Below are 20,523 nucleotides of genomic sequence, written 5' to 3'. Positions count from 1 at the left end.
AAGGGCAAGGAGATCGCCTACTTCGTGAAGATCTACCGCTAGTGAGGCAAGTCCTTCGTGGGCAACGGTCATGGTGGGATAGACAAGGTTGCTTCTTCGTGGACCCTTCGTGGGTGGAGCCCTCCGTGGACTCGCGCAACCGTTACCCTTCGTGGATTGAAGTCTCCATCAACGTGGATGTACGATAGCACCACCTATCGGAACCACGCCAAAAACATCCGTGTCTCCAATTGCGTTTGAATCCTCCAAATCCTTCCCTTTACTTTCTTGCAGGTTGCATGCTTTAAATTCCGCTGCCTATATACTCTTTGCATGCTTGCTTGAATTGTGTGATGATTGCTTGACTTGTCCTAAGATAGCTAAAATCTGTCAAACTCTAAAATTGGGAAAAGGTTAAGTTTTTAATTGGTCAAGTAGTCTAATCACCCCCCCCCCCCCCCTCTAGACATACTTCAAGGTCCTACAGTCGCACACTTGAGGGGTTGAAGCCTGATTCGGATTAGGCTCTGAGTTAGACAAGGATTAGAGCACTAATGGGCATCTAGTGTTGAAGCCCATTAGGGAGGTTCATATAAACGGGAGTGGAGCACGCGTTTCAACATCGCGTCACTCCCCACCTCCATATGTTGAGCGACCGGACCTAGCAGTCCGCCGCCCTCCTCCCTGTACCTATGGATACCTTAGAGGCATCGCATCTATAGTGTTAGAACGAAACGTTCGGGACAACCATGAGGAACCGTAGGGATCCGCGAGATGTAGACGCGCTTCGTCAACTCTACTTTTGTTGGTGTGACTGCATGTCTAGTGGTAAAACCCAATCTAATGATCTTTCTTGAGCACATGATCTTGGTTGCACGGTAGAAAAATAAAAATTACGCTAGTGTAGCGTGCCGCGTGCCTCAACATGTCATCTATTCGGTGAGAATGTGTGTGCATGACGTCGGCAGCTAGCCACTTTGCTCTCTTCAATCTACTGCGTCATGCCGGCTTTGTGGTACGCAGCAGCCTTCGGTATGGCGAACACATGTCGTGCAGCGGGAACGTGGTCAGGCCTGACAACGCTTCTGCGACTGCACGAGCGAATCATCACAGAATGATAAAACTAACCATCCAAGATGAGACAAAAAAGATTACCATACTCCAAAGACCAAGTACAACATGTGCAATTGCGATTTCAGCAAAATTGCAGATTATATGCATCCTTGGAAGAAGAGAGAACAGAATCAGGTTTTTTGGAAGAAGAGAGCACGAAGAAGGTGGAGGCAGAGAGGCAAGGAGAACCCTTGTCGCATGGTTCCATCGTCCAGTACCCGAGCGCCATATTCGGTTGTATAGTGAGAACACCAGCGACGACGTATTATGTACAGCAATGTCAAAAAGTAAAGAGGAGATGTGCATAGATGTGTTCAGAAGTCATCTCAACCAATAAAATTTCAACAAATAAAAGTAGAGGAGATGTGCATAATTAGCTTCGTATGCTTTCATGCTACCTGATTAGCTTCATATGCTTTCATGCTAGTATTTGATACCGAGGCATGATTACCTTCATATCAGGAAGCATGAAAACATATGAACCCAGTCTGCTGAGAGTGAAGAAACAAAACAGACAAGCAGCGCAGCATGGATATATACCGGTAAGTAGAATACATTAACAAGTTCAGCTGTTCGATAGGTTCAATCCAATGCTAAGGTCAACCCCATCAAATGATGCATAGTGACCCAACCGACAAAAAAAAACTAGGACAAAATATGGTACATTTATAAATCCATTTACCCCTTACATTCATGTGTGGCAAATGCACAAAAAGAAAACCTCAGCCACCTCTGGGAAACAAAGTATCAGACCTAGAGATCAGAGCCGCCCAGTTGATCTAGCATTTCCTGGGCCTGCGACACAAATGTGGCCTGCAAGTCATGGATGACAGGAACCGCCGCGCGTTCCACACTCTTATCACTGAAAGTAGATATGCACATGATGTTAAGGAATTCGAACAGTCACACATATAATAAATATAAAATTGGCAACAAAATTATGTGCACCTGATCGGGTCATCGCAGACCTTTCGAAAGAAAGACAACATACAGCTTAAATAAGGTTCTATCAGCCGAGCTTTTGGGCCCTTAAAACCATTTAGTATACCACTGTATGCCCTGCAGATTGCCCATCTAAGCTGGTTGCGGTAACCAACATCCTCTTTATCAATACCAAGGTCGGCATCTTCTTTAAGCATTTCCATAACAGTCGGCAGGTATCCGTCAAAATGCTCGCCTATGGCAAGGGCAAGGTCTCCAAAGCATGAAAAAATTGCCGGTTTGACAGACCGATCAAGCATCGGGTTTGAGAGAGCCTTTTTAAAAACATCCATAACTTTCACAGAGGATGTCAACATTTGATGCTCCAAGACATGACAAATATTACCTAGTACCCCAAGAGAGACAGGGGTGAGTTGGTATTCACTATAGTTCAGCAATAATTTAGGCATGTGCTTCTCAAAATCTTGACCAATGGCATAAGCAAGAGCACCAGTAGCTAGCATAGCCTTGTCATGTACAGTAGAACCACAAGTGCGGTGATTGAACACACGGAAAAACAGGAGCATCAAATTGTCAGCAGCGACAGGAATAATGGAGTTGTCAACTAAGTTACTCAATTTATGGATGATGATCCGCAATAGAACACACAGAGAAGCCTGTAGATCGTTTTGATTCCTAACGTCGTCTGCTGATTGTATTGGGAAATCAAATGTTCCGTTCAATCTTTCCATGATATCATACAATAGTTTTCCTATAATGTCGGGATTTTCATGTATCTTGCTGACTCTCACAATTTCATTCAGTGCTCTATAAGCAGACGTGCGAAGACTGAAATTTGTCTTATCAGCACAATCCAAAGCAGAAATGAGAGCATTGATAGCTCGTTCGATATAAGGTGCAAGCTCAGGCAACAACTCTTCATCTTGGTATCCTTGCGCAAGAAAATATATGGCTCGAAAGACTTCTTCAGTCACTTCTGGATAACCTTTACTACTTTCTAGCAGCACATTCATGATACGATGACAATTTTTATTAGTTATGATTATATTTGCACTGGCTGGAGAATGCAAAATCTCAAATATCTGCCCAATAGTCCGTGCAATGGTGGCTTTTTCCTCCTTGTCTGCGTCTTCCATTCTATTGAGCAAGCAATCAAGCTTCTTCCGTACCATGGGAACAAGTTCCTCAACAGAGGGTCCTACAAGAATAGAAACTAGTGCAAAAGTAGCTGCCCTGCGGCAATACCATTCGGGCCCCTCGATGTTATCATCAATGAATTTCACCATATGAGGAAGAACTTCATCCCCAAGAATTCTAGCAATGAGGCCAAGGCACACCATACCACTCGTGGAAACTTTCCTTACACTACCTTTTTGCTCTTTATCTTCCTCTTGCTTCAACAGAGTTCCTAGAAGCATTGGAACAAGTTCACGGAATGTCGATTCAATGAAATGATAGTTCACAACAGAATTAGCATCATCAAATTCTGCATAAGTTTCTTGGACTTCAACCTGTTCACAAGTGCAAATATTACACCAGAACTCGATAGCTTGAAGTGCCACTGATTTATCATCTTCCATAGCTCTAGCTGTCAGTTTCAATATGCCTGAGATATAAGGCTTCAAGTGCATATAATATTTGGATGCTATTGCAACAAGGCATTCAAATGATGCGGCTCTGATGTTCTTATCTTCAGATACAGCAGTACCGATAATTGAATTCATAAGGTCACTTCTCGATCTATCTTTTGCAAAGCTGCTATAAGCAAAATCAAGAGCACTGTATAGAACTTTAACTGCTGTGAGACGTACTTCAGAGCTTAGATGTGCCTCACTCGCTACCTGGACCACAGCAGTCAGAATAACACTTGCTTGATCCTGGTCCAAGTTCTCAGGATGAATGTCCTGAAATACATACCCAAACACTTCTAGAGTTGCTTGCTTCAGTGGAGCAGATGCAGCCTGCTCCTTTAAGTTGACTAGTAAAATGCCAATGAGGTCATCAGGGCATTTCCCGCGGGGTACCTCGATGGATGCAACCTTTGCAATGACTTGTGATGTGACGTGCCTTGCAACAGCCACCAAAGATCCCAGTGTTGTAAGCAAAGACTTTTTGATCTTCATTTTGACAGATGTATCAAGGTTCACCCATTGTTGAATCAGTAATTCCTTCTTTTCAGAATCCTTCGAGTCCAATGTGTTCTTAAGAATAATACCAGCAAGTACCCTAGACGCTTGTGGCTTTGCATCACTTGAGAGCTCTGCTGACAAGGACAGGAGAAAAGCGGAAAGATTTTGCTCCTGGAATAGCTTAAGACTGGCTTCTGCAGCTGACCGGGAGTTAAGATCCATAGATTGAGCAGCAAACAAAGTAGAAGTAATATCCATGGATGTATTGACTGTCCTGCCAAACAAAAGAGACTGATTTTGTGGATTAGCAATGTTGAGGAAAAAGAAATTACATAACAGAAGATTGTATCCATCAAACAACAGTTGCTACTCCTACGAGTCATTAGGCATTGAAAACCATGTAACGAGCTGTATGTCAAACTGTGGTTGTAAGAAGCAAAACAGTCACAAGATTATGGCACCAACAAGCGGCTCTACTAGGTTATTTCTTGAAATTTGAGATTGGTTATCCCATCAGCAAGCCATATTCTTCTTTAAACTGGTTATACGGATAAATTAGCTCGGAGAACAAGTTGAGCCAAAGTTACAAGACTTATAATGCAGTAGAACTGAACAAACTATAAATACTAACCCTCGGTTCCATAAAATAGTGTGTATAGATTTTTTGAGAACTCAAACTTTGACCAAGTTTACAGAGAAAAATATATGCGTCTACAATATAAAAAGATGATTAGATACGATCATGACACATTATTATTTATTTGATCTTTTTAACGTTCATATTTCCCTCAACAAATTGGGTCAAACTTACAAGGTTTGACTATTGAAAAATATATATACGCACTCTATTATGGAACAGCAGAGTATGAAGTGATGGTACTGTCGACGGGTGATCGTCGACATCGGAGACCAGACATATCTCCTAGATTTTTCTGCCAGTGGTTGAACACTGCAATCACTTCAGCGACGGGGATGATGTTTACCCAAGTTTGGACCACCAGCGAGGTGTAACACCCTACTCCTGCTTTGTGTATTTTTGCTATATATGAGAGCTCTCCTTACAACGGGCGCGGCGGGCTCTAAGTGTTCTATAATCGACCTCCATCCAGACCTCCGGATGGACTCTCATCTTTCCTTCTTATATGGTCCATTGAGAAGAAACCCCCCTCCGACCTGTGCGACCGGTTGGGATGGGATGGCGCCCTTTGCACGTTGCCCATGCGGGGGGCCATCATGACGGCACAAAGTGGGTACTGATAGGTAGAGGCCTCCGGTGTCATCGTGTCGTTGTACCCCTGGGCTTCCGCTGTCAACAGAATGGAGTGGGCAGGGGCTTGCCGTCCTTGGCCATAGCTTAAGTCAAATAGGCCCATCTTCAAACATCCCATCCGGCTCGTGGCAGGCCGGTCATGCGAGGTTAAAGGGTTTTGGTCCTCCCATCTGTCCAAGGCACGATGGTTCGGAGGACCAAAACCCTATAACGTGTCATCGTTGCGTCAGGCCATCAGCCCGAGGGCGCAAAAACCGAGTCGTCAACCTCGACCAAGACTTTGCCTTGGTCCCATAGTGGAACGATGAGGTGTCGTCCCATCGCCCAATCGCGCGAGCAATGGGAGGCGAGCCCAGACATTAACCATGAGGCCATCACCTTCGCCTTCCCACCAATAACAAGCGAGGCTCCGCGCTCTCCGGTCCGTGACTATCCCTTCCTCCTCTGCCGCTCACTTCTCCTTCCACCACCTCATGGCACCGTCATGTCGTCATGGCTCCTATGCCTTCTCACCCCTGCGTCCGTCGCCTCTCTCCTCCCAACGCCGTACAAGGACTCAATCGAGCTGCCCCGAACTCTGATGGATAGCATTCCTGGAGAAGGGAGGCCTTGCGGCAACAGTGGTACGCGAGGGCAGTGCGGATCCACGATACTGCTGACGCCTGGTCCAAGGCCTGGCGGGAGCTCAAGGACACCTGTGAGCATGTCTGCATGCCTCCAATCCTCGGCAACCCCTCGGCCATGGAGATCCAAGTCAAGGGTTGCCATCGAGCTGTATCTCCTCATGTCGCGCATCGTGCACGACTCCTCCCCGGCGGGTGATCCTTTGTTTGCTTCCAGGCAACAAGCAAAACTGACGACGAAGATTTGCCTTGTTTGCTTCCTTTGCTTTTGACGAGGCTGAGCCTCCATAGTGGGTCATTTCGACGTTAGTAGCACATGGAGTACGACCGGATGATCCTTTGTTCAAAGGTCCCCAAGGGAGACAGGTCGCGAAGGGAGGCCAGCCAGCGCGTTTTCAGAGTGTGGCACGTGCTCTAGCTGCATCCCATCAAAGTGTTGCTCCATCTTCCTAACCTGAGCCGCATATGCCGCCATCTATGGGTTCGGGCACCGGTAGTCCTTGGTCACCTGAGGTTGTGTATCCCGAGGGTCGCCACTGCTCGGAGACTAGCTAGCAGTCCCTCGTACTCCGACATGTTGTTGGGGACCTTCTCCGTCAGGGACCATCAAAGTGTGGAATACTTGAGTTGCTAGCCCGTCAAGGACGTGAATACGACCCCAACCCCCGCACCGTGAAGATTGAGAGAACCATCAAAGTGCATTGTCCAGTATTCAGGGCATCGATGCCCCCATGTACACGGACAAAAGCTCTCCTTCGGGTACGGGGGTCCACTTTGCCACACAATCGGCAACGGCACAACTTTTGATTGGGAGTTGAGGAAGTGGAGTCCGAACTTAGCAAAAGCTCCACCACCCACTCCACCATGCGAACCATTCCCTTGCGGTTGTGAAGCATGCGCTCCAATGGGAAAGAGGTGACAACATGTCATTGGACTAGACGTAATGTCGCAGCTTCCTAGACACAACCAAAATAACATAAAGCAGGTTTTGGATGTGAGGGTAGTGTGACTTGGCATAGCGTCGAACCTCATTGACGAAGTAGACAACGCTGCACGAGGCGCCCCGGGCCTGGAGGGATCCGCTCAGGGATGTCCCCTCCTGGCAGCTCGGGGTCGGCCTCGTCCCCGGGGGAACCGTAAGCTGCCCCCTTCATGGCCAGGCGAGTAGGACCGAGGATGGGACTTTTCGCGTGCTATTGGGAGGGCGAGAGCTAGGGCTCTACGATCTTGCCCCGAGGGGGATGACGCCGCATGGCCGCTTTCCGTCGCTTCCTTCCTTAATGTCACGAGCACCGCATTCACGACTTGGGAGTGGCCATGATGTATAGCAGCAAGGGCTCCTTCGGTCACGGCGCCACCAGAACATGCAGGGAAATGAGATACTGCTTCAGGTCCTTGAACGCCTGCTCGACCTCCAGAGTCCATTTGAAAGGGCCCGATTTCATGGAGTTTGAAAAAGGGGAGACCACACTCAAGCTTGGAGATGAACGTCCCCAATGCAGACATGCAGCCCACAAGGCGTTGCACATCCTTGATGCGCACCAGGGGCCGCATCTGGTTGATGGCGGCGATCTTCTCGAGGTTGGCCTTGATGCCCTGCTGGAGACAAGGAAACCGAGGAGCTTGCAAGACGGCGCCGCAAAGACGCACTTCTCGGCATTCAGCTTTATGCACATACGGCGAAGGTTGTCGAAGGTCTTCTTGAGGTCTTCAAGGAGCGTGTCCTGGTCCATAGTCTTCATGACGAGGTCATCGATGCAGCCTCAACATTGCGCTCCAAGGCTATAGGTAGCCCGCTGGTATGTGGACCCTAGGTTCTTCAGGCCAAAGGGCATGCAGGTTTAGCAGTGCATCCCCGTCAAGCTGATGAACAAGGTCTTCTCATCCTCCTCAACCAAGTGTATCTGATGGTACCCTTAATACGCGTCCAGGAAAGACAAGAGATCACACCCAACCGTGGAGTCCACAATTTGGCGAGCCAATCAGGGTGGATCACCTCCCGGATGAAACGGGCCTTCAAAAGGCGTTTCACCTCGGCTCGACCGAATTCTTCATGCTCCGACGCTTGGCACACCTTCCTAGTTGGTAGGGAGGTGAACACCGATCTAGCGGTCCTGTTGGGGTTGTCGCACTTTCCTATTTGGTAGACAGTTGGCCACCTATCTGACAGTCCTGTTGGGGTCATCACAAAGCGGTATCTCCTTAACAGGGGCGGCATCATCGACAAAGAGCATGGCCTTCCTCGGGGTAGGAGGCGAGGGCATCCCCATCGCCCTCATCGGCAGCGGCGATCGTGTGGTATAACCTTTCTGCACAAGAGACAGAGCTTTTGAGGTCGTCCGAGATTGATATGGGGTCCGCCAGCCCCAAGATCTTCAAGGCGAGGTATGCGTAACGAGCGGTGAGCAAGGCGCCCCAGGATGCCGTTGTACGGGAGGTCAAAATCGACGACATCGATGATAACACTCTCCGTCTGAAAGTTGGCATGCCAAAGGTGACCATCAAGGACACGTGTCCAAGCGGCACGAAGATCCCCGAGGTGACGCCGAAGACTGGATTCGTAGACCGCAGACTGCCAAGGGGCACCTGCATCTTCTTGAAGACAATGGGAGAGAGGACACTAGGGCCCACGCTCCCATCCACCAGCATTTTGGTGGCCTTGATGTTGAAGATCATGGGGGAAAGCACCAACGATGGTTTTCGCTTCTAAAGATAGCAATTGAGATGCTTCGATGTCCAGGAACACAACATTCGCCTCTCGCGCCAACACCTTGGGCTAGAGTCGGAAGGTAGGTGCAGACGCTCCCCGTTGTATTCATGCCACAACGCCGTTGCCCTAGGGAAGGAGCGAAACCTTAGTCGTGTTGCAAGCGGCTCTCGTCTTGGCCATGGCATGACGCCTCCTGCAGCGCGCCTGACGTCGACCGTCGCTGAGCGACTCGACCTCACGACAATCCACCGGGTCATGCATGGCTAACCGATGCGCATAATACCATTTGTCAATGACCACCTCTGGGCGTACTCTTCATGAAATCAAGGACGCCTCAGAGGTCCTCAGCGTGGCCCACTCTAGGAGACCGGATGGTAAGGCGTGACGAAGAGGCGTTCTACCACCCTAGTGAGCATGGGGCTTGGGGAACGCGGGAGGGGCGAGGCCATAGCCAAGCTAGAGCAGGCGAGACTGCGCCCTGAGGGGAAAAAGCCGCCCCTGGCCCTTAGTGGAAGGTGGGCGATGTCCACCCATTCAACAATCTCCCAAAGCCTGGGCGCAAGGGAGACTCCACTGTGATGAGGGTGCCGAAGCACACGCACTGTCAGTAGCGCAACCGCCCAGGCAGCCTCCTTGGAGTCTTGCCAACGTCGGTACACGCGACACGTACCCAATGGGTCACGACCACTGAGAGGCGCCCCTTCACCTGTGTAGGGTACAACGGACGTGTCACAACAGCGCTCTTCGTCGGAGGTGCCCAAGCAAGCCGGCAACGAACGACACTAGTCATTGTGCATGCGATTCGCGGGCGAGCATGGCTGATGAAGATAAACCAGAGCCTTAGCCCCCTATCTAGCACCAGGTGTCGACGTGTAATCATTGAGATCGGAGACCAAAGAAATCTCCTAGATTGTTCGGCCAGCGGTTAAAACACTCCAATCACTAGTTCACTACGAAGACAGCGACAATGTTTACCCAGGCTCAGGCCATCGGCACCACCCTCTCTTCTAGGTACGGGCCACTGTGGCCGTGTAAGCTGGCAAATAAAGGGGGCAACCCCGCCCCACCAACCACTTGTTGTCAAATGGCGAGTGAGGACCCACCACGTAACACATGTCCCCGAGGGAGGGATAATGGTGTCGAAAGCGCCTGGAACTCTGGTGCCTGGGGACTCTCCGAGCACCGTAATCATAGCGCCTCCTTGTTGCTCCTACTGACGCAAGTCGCCGGGATACGGGGATGACCCGTCTTGCTCTATCCGGGGGACCCCGTTTTCCGTGCACTAACAGCTACACATGCATGGACAATGTGAAAATAACCCAACAATTACAAAAGCAACAACACACACCAGGTGAACAGTAACAGCATCCTAAACATGGCAAATAAATTTAAACTAGTGCAGAGTGAATAAACATATGCCTAAGACTACCCATAGTGGGTGTAACATAGAGATTAACATAGATGACGCCTCAGAAAAAAGATGATGTGGCACCTAATTAATGAGGAGAGAAACAAATTGAGTACTAACTTTGTCCTGGTTTACTGGTCTCCTTTGTAATTTGTGCCAAATTTTACCAAATATTTTTAACTAATAAAATGTTAATGCATGTCAACAAAAATTATATCGTTGGATTCGTATTTGAACCTAGTTTTCAATGATATAATTTTTTGTGACATGCATTAACATTTTATTAGTTAAATTTATGGTCAAAATTTGGCACAAAATACAATGAGGACCAATAAACCAGGACGAAGGTAGTAACATATCTAGTTACTCACACTATGAGTAACATCATACACACCAAGATAAGATGAATCTACAACCTAATAAATGCACGACACCACACATATGTTACTCCTCACTATAGAGGTAGTAAAATAGACTAGTAACATGTTACTAGTCTAAGTTACTCCCGACTATGGGTAGTCTAAGCAAAGTTACATCAATATGATTGTTTATATGAATCGGCAGAATTGCCTGCCCCTGCCAGCTTAAGGCTTTGCGTGAGTGAGCACTTTATGGCCCAAATCTAATAAAGGCACCATTATTTTTCGTTTTCGTCCTCAGGGGAAATGGCCCTGATATATAAATATGATATAAAGAAAGAAACAACGGCGTTGAGCTCCCACTAATACACGTACGCCCTTCGTTCCTAAATATAAGTCTTTGTATAGATTTCACTATGAACCACATACGGATGTATATAGATGCATTTTAGAGTGTAGATTCACCCATTTTGCTCCGTATGTAGTCTATAATGAAATCTCTACAAAGACTTATATTTAGAAACGGAGGGAGTACTAATCAACGTCCGAGAGAGCGGCGGCCCAGCGCACGGCCCCAGAGCAATGCGCTGACCGAGTGGGAGAGGGGTGCGGCAACGAACGCGTAGGCTCTAGCTAAGCTCACCGTCAGTTAGTTTGCTTGCTGTTAGAATAACAGATGCATGCCTGGTTTGTCAGGTGTTGCACATAGTCAGGTTCAAAGTTGTGTTGCACGTACAGACTCACAGTTTTCTATTTTGCTTTGATCTTTTTCTCCCGATCAATTAGGCGCACGAAACGCGGCCTCGGGATGGCGCGGCACAAGCGGATCATGGGCAGACGATCAGGAGTTAGTTAGCTCAGTTGTTATCCTCTGTAATAGTCATACTTCCAGAGAAAATAACAGAAAAAACGTTGTCAGTACGACGGCACAATATAGCTCTCTCTCGAATGCCTCCTTGATCTGCGACCTTCTTCGTCAGAGTTAGGATTAGACAACAACAATTGGTATCAGAGCGAGTGGGTGTTCGATCCTGCGCCTGGGTGATTGAGCGGTGTTCGATCCGCTGCGATCATGTCTGACTCCGAGGCTGAGAAGAAGAAGGACGACAGGAAGACCGCATCGCCGCCGCTAGCGCGCCTGCACGGCAGCGGCAGTGGAGAGCTCCGCATCGTGGAGTGGGTCGTGCGAGAGACGGAGGCCTCGTCGGCGTCCATGATGCTGACGCGGACTAACTACATGGAGTGGTCGTTGGTCATGCAGGTGAAACTGCAGGCCGTCTCATGGAGTGGTGGTGACGCCGGCTGTCTGCATGCGAGGATCATTACGATCTCGACGACACCAAGCAGTCCACCGGCCAACTCATGTACATCGCAGAGGAGTGGGCTGCCCGTGAACGTTAGTTCGATGGCGACAACTCGTCGCACGGCGGCGGCAAGAACAAGTCACCGGGAAAGCCAAAGCCGCACAACGAAGGCAAACCCACATCCGGCAACAGCGGCACGGGCGGATCCGGTGGGTCGGGCGGAAAGAAGAAAGGAAAATGTCACTTCTGTGGGAAGCTTGGCCATTGGAAGAAAGAGTGTTGGTCGTACCTTGAAAAGCAGGATCAGCAGGGCAAACAGGAGCAGGCAAACCTTGTGCGTGTTGGGGATGAGCATGATCAACGGCTCCTCATGGCCGTGGTCACCACCACTGCGGCACCTCAGGCCATGGTCACTACTGCTGCAGCAACTGAGGCGGTGACGCCGCAAGCAATGTTCCTCAATGAAGAGAAGTTGATACCTATGCTTTTGCCGGACGGGATGTGGTACTTCGACACCGGCGCCAGTAGTCATATGACTGGCGAGCGGCGTTTCTTCTCCACCATGGACGAAACCGTGCACGGGACAGTCAAGTTTGGCAATGGGTCGCACATGGCAATTCGTGGAAAAGGTTCAGTGGTCTTCAGGACACAAGGGGGCGAGCAACGTGCCTGTCAGAGGTTTACTACATCCCGAGCCTGAGAAGCAACATAATTTCACTTGGATAGCTCGATGAAGGGGGGTGCCAAGTTGATATTCAGAATGGTGTGATGACCATCCACGATCCATCTCGGCGCACGCTGGCTCGCGTCCGGCGCACTAGCAACCGGCTGTACACCGGTGTGCTGACCATCGACACCCCGGCGTGCTTGCTGACAAAGGTTGATGATGAGACTTGGAAGTGGCACGCGAGAATGGGCCACTTACACTTCAGAGCACTTCACGCCATGTCTGCAAAGGGAATGGCCAGAGGGATGCCAGAGATCGCTCGCATTGAGCATGGTTGTGCACTTGGAAAGCAACATCAAGCCCCGTTCCCGCAGGCAAGCACATACCACGCGGAGCATGGCCTAGAGCTAGTACACGCGGACTTTTGTGGTCCGATTACGCCACCAACACTAAGAGGGAACAAGTACTTCATTCTGGTTGTTGATGATTACAGTCGTTTCATGTGGATTGAGCTACTCAAGTCTAAGGACGAGGCATATAGCTATTTCAGGAAAATCAAGGCCATGGCAGAAGCTAAGGGCAGCTGCAAACTTCGTGCCTTCAGATCTAACCGAGGGGGGAGTTCAATTCAACTGAGTTCAAAGAATACTGCAGTGAGCAAGGGGTGAAGCACTACACCACGGCGCCCTGCTCTCCTCAACAGAACGGCGTGGTAGAGAGGCGAAATCAGTCAGTAGTAGAGATGGCAAGATGCCTGATGAAACGCATGGTTGTACCTGCATATTTCTGGGGAGAGGCTGTAAAAATTGCAGTATACCTCCTGAACAAAGCTCCCACTCGCATCCTTGAGGGTGTCACGCCGTATGAAGCGTGGCATGGCCAAAAGCCGACGGTTCAGCATTTGCGTACCTTCAGGTGCACTGCACACGTCAAGCTGCTTGGGCCAGGCATCACCAAGCTCTCCGACCGGTCCAAACCAATGGTTTTTGTTGGGTATGAAGAAGGGGCTAAGTGCTACCGTGTCTATGATCCTGAAAGCAAGGTGCAGGTGACTCGTGATGTTCACTTCAAGGAAGGACGTCCTTGGAGCTAGGGCGCTGCGAGCGCGCCCACAAAGCCGGCCACACCGGTAACGTTCTCTGTAGTATACACCACAGAGTCGGGAGTGGAGGAACTGGACACAGGTGCCATGCACTGCACCTCACCCGCCAGGGGGCGCCCTCGTCACCAACACTTGGGACACCGCAGGCAGAGGTGGCGAAGCCGGGAACTCCAGTGTTGCAGACAACCACGGCAAGTACCGGCACGCCCCCGGGAATGCCAAGGATAAAGTGGGCCACGCCGCCGACGCACGATGACGGGCGTGACATGGACTCCGAACCGATCAGATACCGGCGTCTTTCATGTGTTCTTGAGGCCACCGAGGAAGACGCGGAGCGCGTGGATTTGAACCGCTGTTTACTCAGTGCCGAAGAGTCGTGTGATGTTGATGAGGCGCTCGGCAACGCGTCCTGGAAAGCAGCAATGGACGAAGAGATCCCGTGTATCGTCAAGAACAAGACCTGGAATCTCACTGACTTGCCAGCAAGACACAAGCCCATCGGATTGAAATGGGTATACAAGGTGAAAAGAGATCTGGATGGCAGCATCACAAAGTACAAGGCTCGCTTGGTCCCCAAGGGGTATGTACAGCAGCAAGGGGTGGACTATGACGAGGCGTTCGCGCCCATGGCCAGACTAGAAACAGTTTGCGTTCTACTCGCGTTCGCCACGCACTGCCGCTGGGAAGTGCATCATATGGATGTCAAATCTGCATTTCTGAACGGCGATCTCAGCGAGGAGGTATATGTGGTCCAACCACCTAGTTTTGTTGCTGCAGGACATGAACATCAAGTGCTGAAATTGAAGAAAGCGCTCTACGGTCTGTGCCAAGCACCTAGAGCATGGTATGCTAAACTGCATGATTCCCTCATTTCTTCGGGTTTTGAGCGCAGTCCACTGGAACACGCAGTGTACAGGCAAGGTGATGACTCCACTTTTCTGCTGGTTGGGGTATACGTGGATGATCTTGTCATCATCGGGACAGATCAAGACTTGATCAGTGAGTTCAAGGAACAAATGAAGACACTCTTCAAGATGAGTGATCTGGGGCAGCTCAGCTATTATCTTGGGATTGAGGTGTCACAGAGAGCAGGGGAGATCACTCTTCACCAGCGGAGCTATGCGGCAAAGATTCTCGAAGCCGCGGGCATGGAAAGCTGCAACAGCTGCAACACCCCGATGGAATGATGGCTAAAACTAAGGAAGGAGGATGGCGGCGAGCTCTTTGATCCCACTCTGTATCGCAGCGTGATCGGGAGCCTTCGCTACCTCCTCAACACCAGACCTGACATCGCTCATGCCGTCGGGATTGTGAGTAGATTCATGGAGCAACCAAGCACGCATCACTGGGCGGCTGTGAAGCAAATTCTCAGATATGTACAAGGCACACTGGACTATGGCTATCGCTATGTGGCTGGTCGTGGCGAGGTGGAGCTGGTCGGCTATAGCGACAGTGACCACGCCGGCGACACAGAGGATCGGAAGAGCACCTCCGACAATGTCTTTTTCCTCGGTAACAATCTCGTTACATGGTGCTCGCAGAAGCAGAAGATCGTGGCACTCTCTTCTTGCGAGGCCGAGTACGTTGCAGCGGCGGCGGCAACCTGCCAAGGCATGTGGCTGACCCGTCTGATCAGTGAAATGCTCGGGAAGCCGCCGGCCAAGTTCAAGCTTTTCTTCGACAACCAAACTGCTATTGCTCTCAGCAAGAATCCAGTCCACCATGACCGTAGCAAGCACATCGACATCAAATGTCACTATATTCGAGATTGTGTTGAAACAGGTCAGGTGGAGGTGGATCATATTCATACACATGAGCAATTGGCTGACACTCTGACGAAGGCATTGGGACGCAACAATTTCGTTGAGATGCGGCAGAAGTTTGGGATGATCAAGGTTGGTTCAGGACGTTGAGCTTAAGGGGGTGAAATGTAGGCTCTAGCTAAGCTCACCGTCAGTTAGTTTGCTTGTTGTTAGAATAACAGATGCATGCCTGGTCTGCCAGGTGTTGCATGTAGTCAGGTTCAGAGTTGTGCCGCACGCACAGAATCGCCATTTTCTGTTTTGCTTTGATCTTTTTCTCCAAAACAGTTAGGCGCACGAAACGCGGTCGTGGGATGGCGCGGCACAAGTGGATCGTGGGCAGACGATCGGGAGTTAGTTAGCTCAGTTGTTAGCCTCTGTAATAGTCATACTTTCAGAGAAAATAACAGAAAAAACGCTGTCAGTACGACGGCACAATATAGCTCTGTCTCTCCCGAATTCCTCCTCGATCTGTGATCTTCTTCGTAAGAGTTAGGGTTAGACAACAACAGAACGATCGGTTTCGGCATCACATGGCCGCGGACATCCCTGTGATGTGCCGGATGGTTGGATCCGCTCCCCGCTTCGACAGCGAGATATGCAGGGGACATTCGACTGGAGTGGATGCAATACAGCAATAGGGAGGGGATGGGAACAAATTCCAAACTAGAGACAGGGAGATTCAATGAAAGAGAAACGCAAACCTTACCAGCAAAACGAGTCAATCAACTAGTGAGAATAGGCGGAGCTGGGTTGCTCCGGTTGGGACGGCGTGAAGGAGGCCGCGGTGGCGGCGGAGAGGGTGGCTACTGGCTAGGGTTCGGTGGCCCGAGGGGAACAAAATTAGCGGCGGCAGGTCCTTCGATGCCGGTTGAAGAACGCAACACAACGCGGAACTGCCGTTAGGTGTTAGCCACTACACCAAACAGCGGCCGAAATCACTGTTCTGACCTGATCTTGTCAGAGTTTTTAGTCGCAAACTGAACCCGACGTGAAAGCATTTCACAATTTGACCCTTTTAGCAATGCCAGGTCCCGCGGCGTTTCGGATAAACATGGAAACGCCGACCAAGCTAGCGTTTCTTCCCTAGCCCACTATCAGGCCGAGTTGGCGTTGCTTGACGTGGCGGGATTGAAACGACGAGCCAGCTAGCGTTTCTAGAAACGCCAGCACTAATGGCGTTTCCGGTGCAGATATTTTAGGTGGCCGTGGGGCTTGCACCCACCACTCACAACTGAATCTCTTCTCCCCCATTGGCCTATCCCGAGTTCTTGCCCTTTTCCCCCTTTGTGTCCCTCACTTAGCCCCTCTCAAATCCTTGCAAATCGATTGGGTTGGTCTGTGGATCCGGTGTCATTTTCGTTTGTTGAGGTAACCTCCTTCATCTCACAATTTTTTATTGGTTGGATTTGCCCATTTGGATTGATTTGTTCTTGTTGTTCCTAACCCTAGTTTTGAACATGGATCTATAATGTGATGTTTTTAGTATTGTTGTTCCAATGGTGTTGCATTGTGATGTTGTTGAGCATACCTTATTGTTTGGTTTATGACTAATGTTAAGATTTAGGGTTAAGGTTATGCCTAATGTTAAGATTTAGGGTTAGGGTTAGTGGTTTTGTTAGCAATGTGGTATATTTAGCATTGTACATTTTTATACTTATCAATGTGGTTCCCCTTTTTTAGATGGACAAGATTGTGAATATTCATTATGTTGACAAAGAGGCATTCATGAATGTGGATATTGTTGACAAGTATGAGGAAGTATTGATATTTCTTGAGACTCCTAGTTATGAAGAGGTTGTGGAAGAAACACGGATAAGATTAAAGTGGGTGGATGCAAGTGACCAAGTTGAATTAGTAGGAAGATATGATGTTGGGTCGGCACACAAGTGTCGAATGAAGACAATGCCTGTCAAGTCCAATTTGCATTGGGTTGCATATAAGGAGGTTGTTGCATCCTCGGCAGTCAAGTCACTCGAAGTATTTGCAAGTAAAGTGGTGAAGGCTCCTCTCTTTCATCTTGACTTGAACCAAACCTTAGTAGATGATGTGAGCCCGGTTAGTAGTGTGCCGCCTATTGTTGAGCATAAAGTTGAAGCTGAAGCCAATGAGTATCCTCAATATGAGTTCGGAGGTAGTGCACCGATGAAAGATAATGGTGATGACTCCGACGAAGAGTGTGAGAGCCATCACAACATTGTTGGTGACGTAGAGACCGAAGTAAGGCATCAGGACATGGATCCTGACATTATCTATCAGCGTGCTTGTGTGGATGACTCGGATGATGAAGGCCCGGTGAATGAGTTAGACGAGGATGGCTTGACTGAGAAAGAAGCAGAGTGGTACACAAAATTCACCGGTAGGGATCACAAAGTTCCCTTGTTTTGTGATGTTAGCCTTGCAGATAAGGCTATAGTTGACGGTGGCATGAGCAAGACAATTGAGGCTAGACAGTTCCCAAGTAGTACACCCGACGCGATTTCGATGTCGTACGTGAGGAAAGGTTTGATGTTCGAGCACATGCTACAATTCAGGATGTGGTTGTGTGAGTATGTTGTCAAACACCACAGGCCTTTCATAGTTGTTCACTCGGACTGCAACAAGCGATACACCATGAAATGTGAGGTAGAAAGATGCAAATGGAAAGTCAATGGAAGACTCACGAAAGATGGTTGGTGGAAGATAACTAGTTGCAAAGCCACTCACCAATGCACACCGCCGGCCATAGAAGCACGGAAGACACACCGTCAACTAACCTCGAAATTCATTGGTTATAAATACCAGAAAAATATAGCTGAGGATCCAACCATTAAAGTGAAGTTGTTGATGAGTTGGATTGAAGATAAGTTCGGATATAAGGTCAAGTATGGGAAGACATGGAAAGCCAAGCAAGTCGCTCTCAGAATGTTGTACGGTGGATGGGAAGAGGCTTACAACATGCTACCCAGGTTGCTGGGAGCGATGTCTTATAAAAACCCAGAAATGTACCACTATGTCCAAGATATTGAAGGAGTGTTCCGTCGTGCCTTTTGGACGTTTGGCCCATGCATTGCAGCTTTTGAGCATTGTCGACCGGTTCTGTCTATAGATGCGACATTCTTGACAGCTAAATACAAGGGCACACTCATGATAGCAATGGCACATGACGCTAACGATCGGGTGTTGCCTGTGGCATTTGCTTTTGAAAGCACAAGTGCTCCCTAGGTGGTTTTGGTAATTAATGTCAACATATCTCTTGTTGGACTAACACTTTTATCTAGTATATTTCAGATGAGTCCAACAATGGAGTGGCATGGACTAAAGGATTTGGGAACTCCTTCAAGATGCTAAGTATAAAGGATTGGCTCAAGCTTCAAGCTCAAGACTCTTCATTTTACATTTTAGTGGTCCAAGATCACATTGAGTCTATAGGAAAAGCCAATACTATCAAGGAGGGATGAGGTGTTGCTTAATGAGCCTCTTGCTTCATGTGCTTTGTGATATGCTCCAAAACCCTCGGCTACTTTCCCATTTCCACAAATGACCTAAACCCAAAGCCAAAATCGGTCACACCGATTCTTCCTATCCGGCGCCACCGATTCCAAAAGTCATAGCCACTGCCACAAACCCTAAGCAAATTGTTCTTACCGATAGGGATCTCGGTCTCACCGAGATGGGATTGTAATCTCTCTGTGTATGTCCATTATCAAAATCGGTCTCACCGAGATTGAGCAATCGGTACTACCAAGATTACAATCCAAACTCTCTAGATAACTTATTACCAAAATCGGTCCCACCGAGTTTGAGTAATCGGTCCCACCGAGTTTGCCTGACCAACTCTCTGGAAAGCTTATTACCAAAATCAGTCTCACCGAGTTTGTGTAATCGGTCTTACCGAGATTACGTCATGCCCTAACCCTAACCAAATCGGTCTCACCGAGTTGCATTTCGGTCCCACCGAAAACCCTAACGGTCACATTATTTGCTAAATCGGTCTGACCGAGTTTAACGATTCGGTCCCACCGAGTTTGGTAAATTGTGTGTAATGGTTAGATTTTGTGTGGAGGCTATATATACCCCTCCACCTCCTCTTCATTCGTGGAGAGAGCCATCAGAACGAACCTACACTTCCAACTTACCATTTCTGAGAGAGAACTACCTACTCATGTGTTGAGACCAAGATATTCCATTCCTACCATATGAATCTTGATCTCTAGCCTTCCCCAAGTTGCTTTCCACTCAAATCTTCTTTCCACCAGATCCAAAACCTATGAGAGAGAGTTGAGTGTTGGGGAGACTATCATTTGAAGCACAAGAGCAAGGAGTTCATCATCAACGCACCATTTGTTACTTCTTGGAGAGTGGTGTCTCCTAGATTGGCTAGGTGTCACTTGGGAGCCTCCGACAAGATTGTGGAGTTGAACCAAGGAGTTTGTAAGGGCAAGGAGATCGCCTACTTCGTGAAGATCTACCGCTAGTGAGGCAAGTCCTTCGTGGGCGACGGCCATGGTGGGATAGACAAGGTTGCTTCTTCGTGGACCCTTCGTGGGTGGAGCCCTCCGTGGACTCGCGCAACCGTTACCCTTCGTGGGTTGAAGTCTCCATCAACGTGGATGTACGATAGCACCACCTATCGGAACCACGCCAAAAACATCCGTGTCTCCAATTGCGTTTGAATCCTCCAAACCCTTCCCTTTACTTTCTTGCAAGTTGCATGCTTTACTTTCCGCTGCTCATATACTCTTTGCATGCTTGCTTGATATGTATTGTGAATGTTGAAATTGTGCCTAAACTCCACTTAAACTTAAAGAACCTTAAAAACTGCAACTTTGGTACTTAGTGTCTAATCACCCCCCTCTAGACACCTCTTCTCAAGGTCCTACAAGTGGTATCAGAGCATTGGTCTCCATTGCTTTGGTTTAATCACCATTGGAGGAAGATGGATGAGTCTACTTTGGGGAGTCTTAGACATAGAGTGCCTATTCTTGATGGAGAGTATTTTCATGAGTGGAAAAATGAGATGCTTGTTATTTTCAATCAATATCATTTTAACAAGTACATTGCTAGCCCTTGTGCACCTTATGTTGATCCTATGCATCCTACCCATGATGAGTCTATTGACATGATTAGGAATCT

At 48.7% G+C, this 20,523-nt stretch overlaps 1 protein-coding gene across 3 annotated transcripts; it reads right to left on the bottom strand.

Annotated features, from left to right (window-relative positions):
- Positions 1–1,605: 1,605 nt before the first annotated feature.
- Positions 1,606–16,364, bottom strand: LOC123162919 (importin subunit beta-1). Of its 3 annotated transcripts, none has more exons than XM_044580693.1 (3): positions 16,118–16,364; positions 2,041–4,437; positions 1,606–1,954 (listed from the first exon to the last, which is right to left on the bottom strand). In XM_044580693.1, exons 2-3 carry the CDS (start codon positions 4,419–4,421, stop codon positions 1,846–1,848), a joined length of 2,490 nt encoding a protein of 829 aa, XP_044436628.1. In that variant the 5' UTR covers positions 4,422–4,437; positions 16,118–16,364; the 3' UTR covers positions 1,606–1,845. The 3 variants fall into 3 exon arrangements, with proteins under 3 accessions (XP_044436628.1, XP_044436627.1, XP_044436629.1); XM_044580692.1 differs by having other exon boundaries at positions 2,041–4,454; positions 16,118–16,342; XM_044580694.1 differs by having other exon boundaries at positions 2,041–4,432; positions 16,118–16,320.
- Positions 16,365–20,523: the final 4,159 nt, after the last annotated feature.

This window comes from Triticum aestivum, chromosome 7B (assembly GCF_018294505.1).
Source record: "Triticum aestivum cultivar Chinese Spring chromosome 7B, IWGSC CS RefSeq v2.1, whole genome shotgun sequence".
In the NCBI taxonomy this organism is placed as follows: domain Eukaryota; kingdom Viridiplantae; phylum Streptophyta; class Magnoliopsida; order Poales; family Poaceae; genus Triticum; species Triticum aestivum.
Note: the sequence above shows the minus strand (reverse complement) of the source record. Positions and strands in the feature narration are given on the sequence as shown.

Bases quoted from the DNA above. Each gene is read 5' to 3' on its own strand.
- LOC123162919 (XM_044580693.1), bottom strand. From the start codon at position 4,421: ATGGATATTACTTCTACTTTGTTTGCTGCTCAATCTATGGATCTTAAC. The intron at 1,955-2,040 runs GTGCACATAATT...ATCTACTTTCAG, and splicing joins GTCTGCGATGACCCGATCAG to TGATAAGAGTGTGGAACGCG.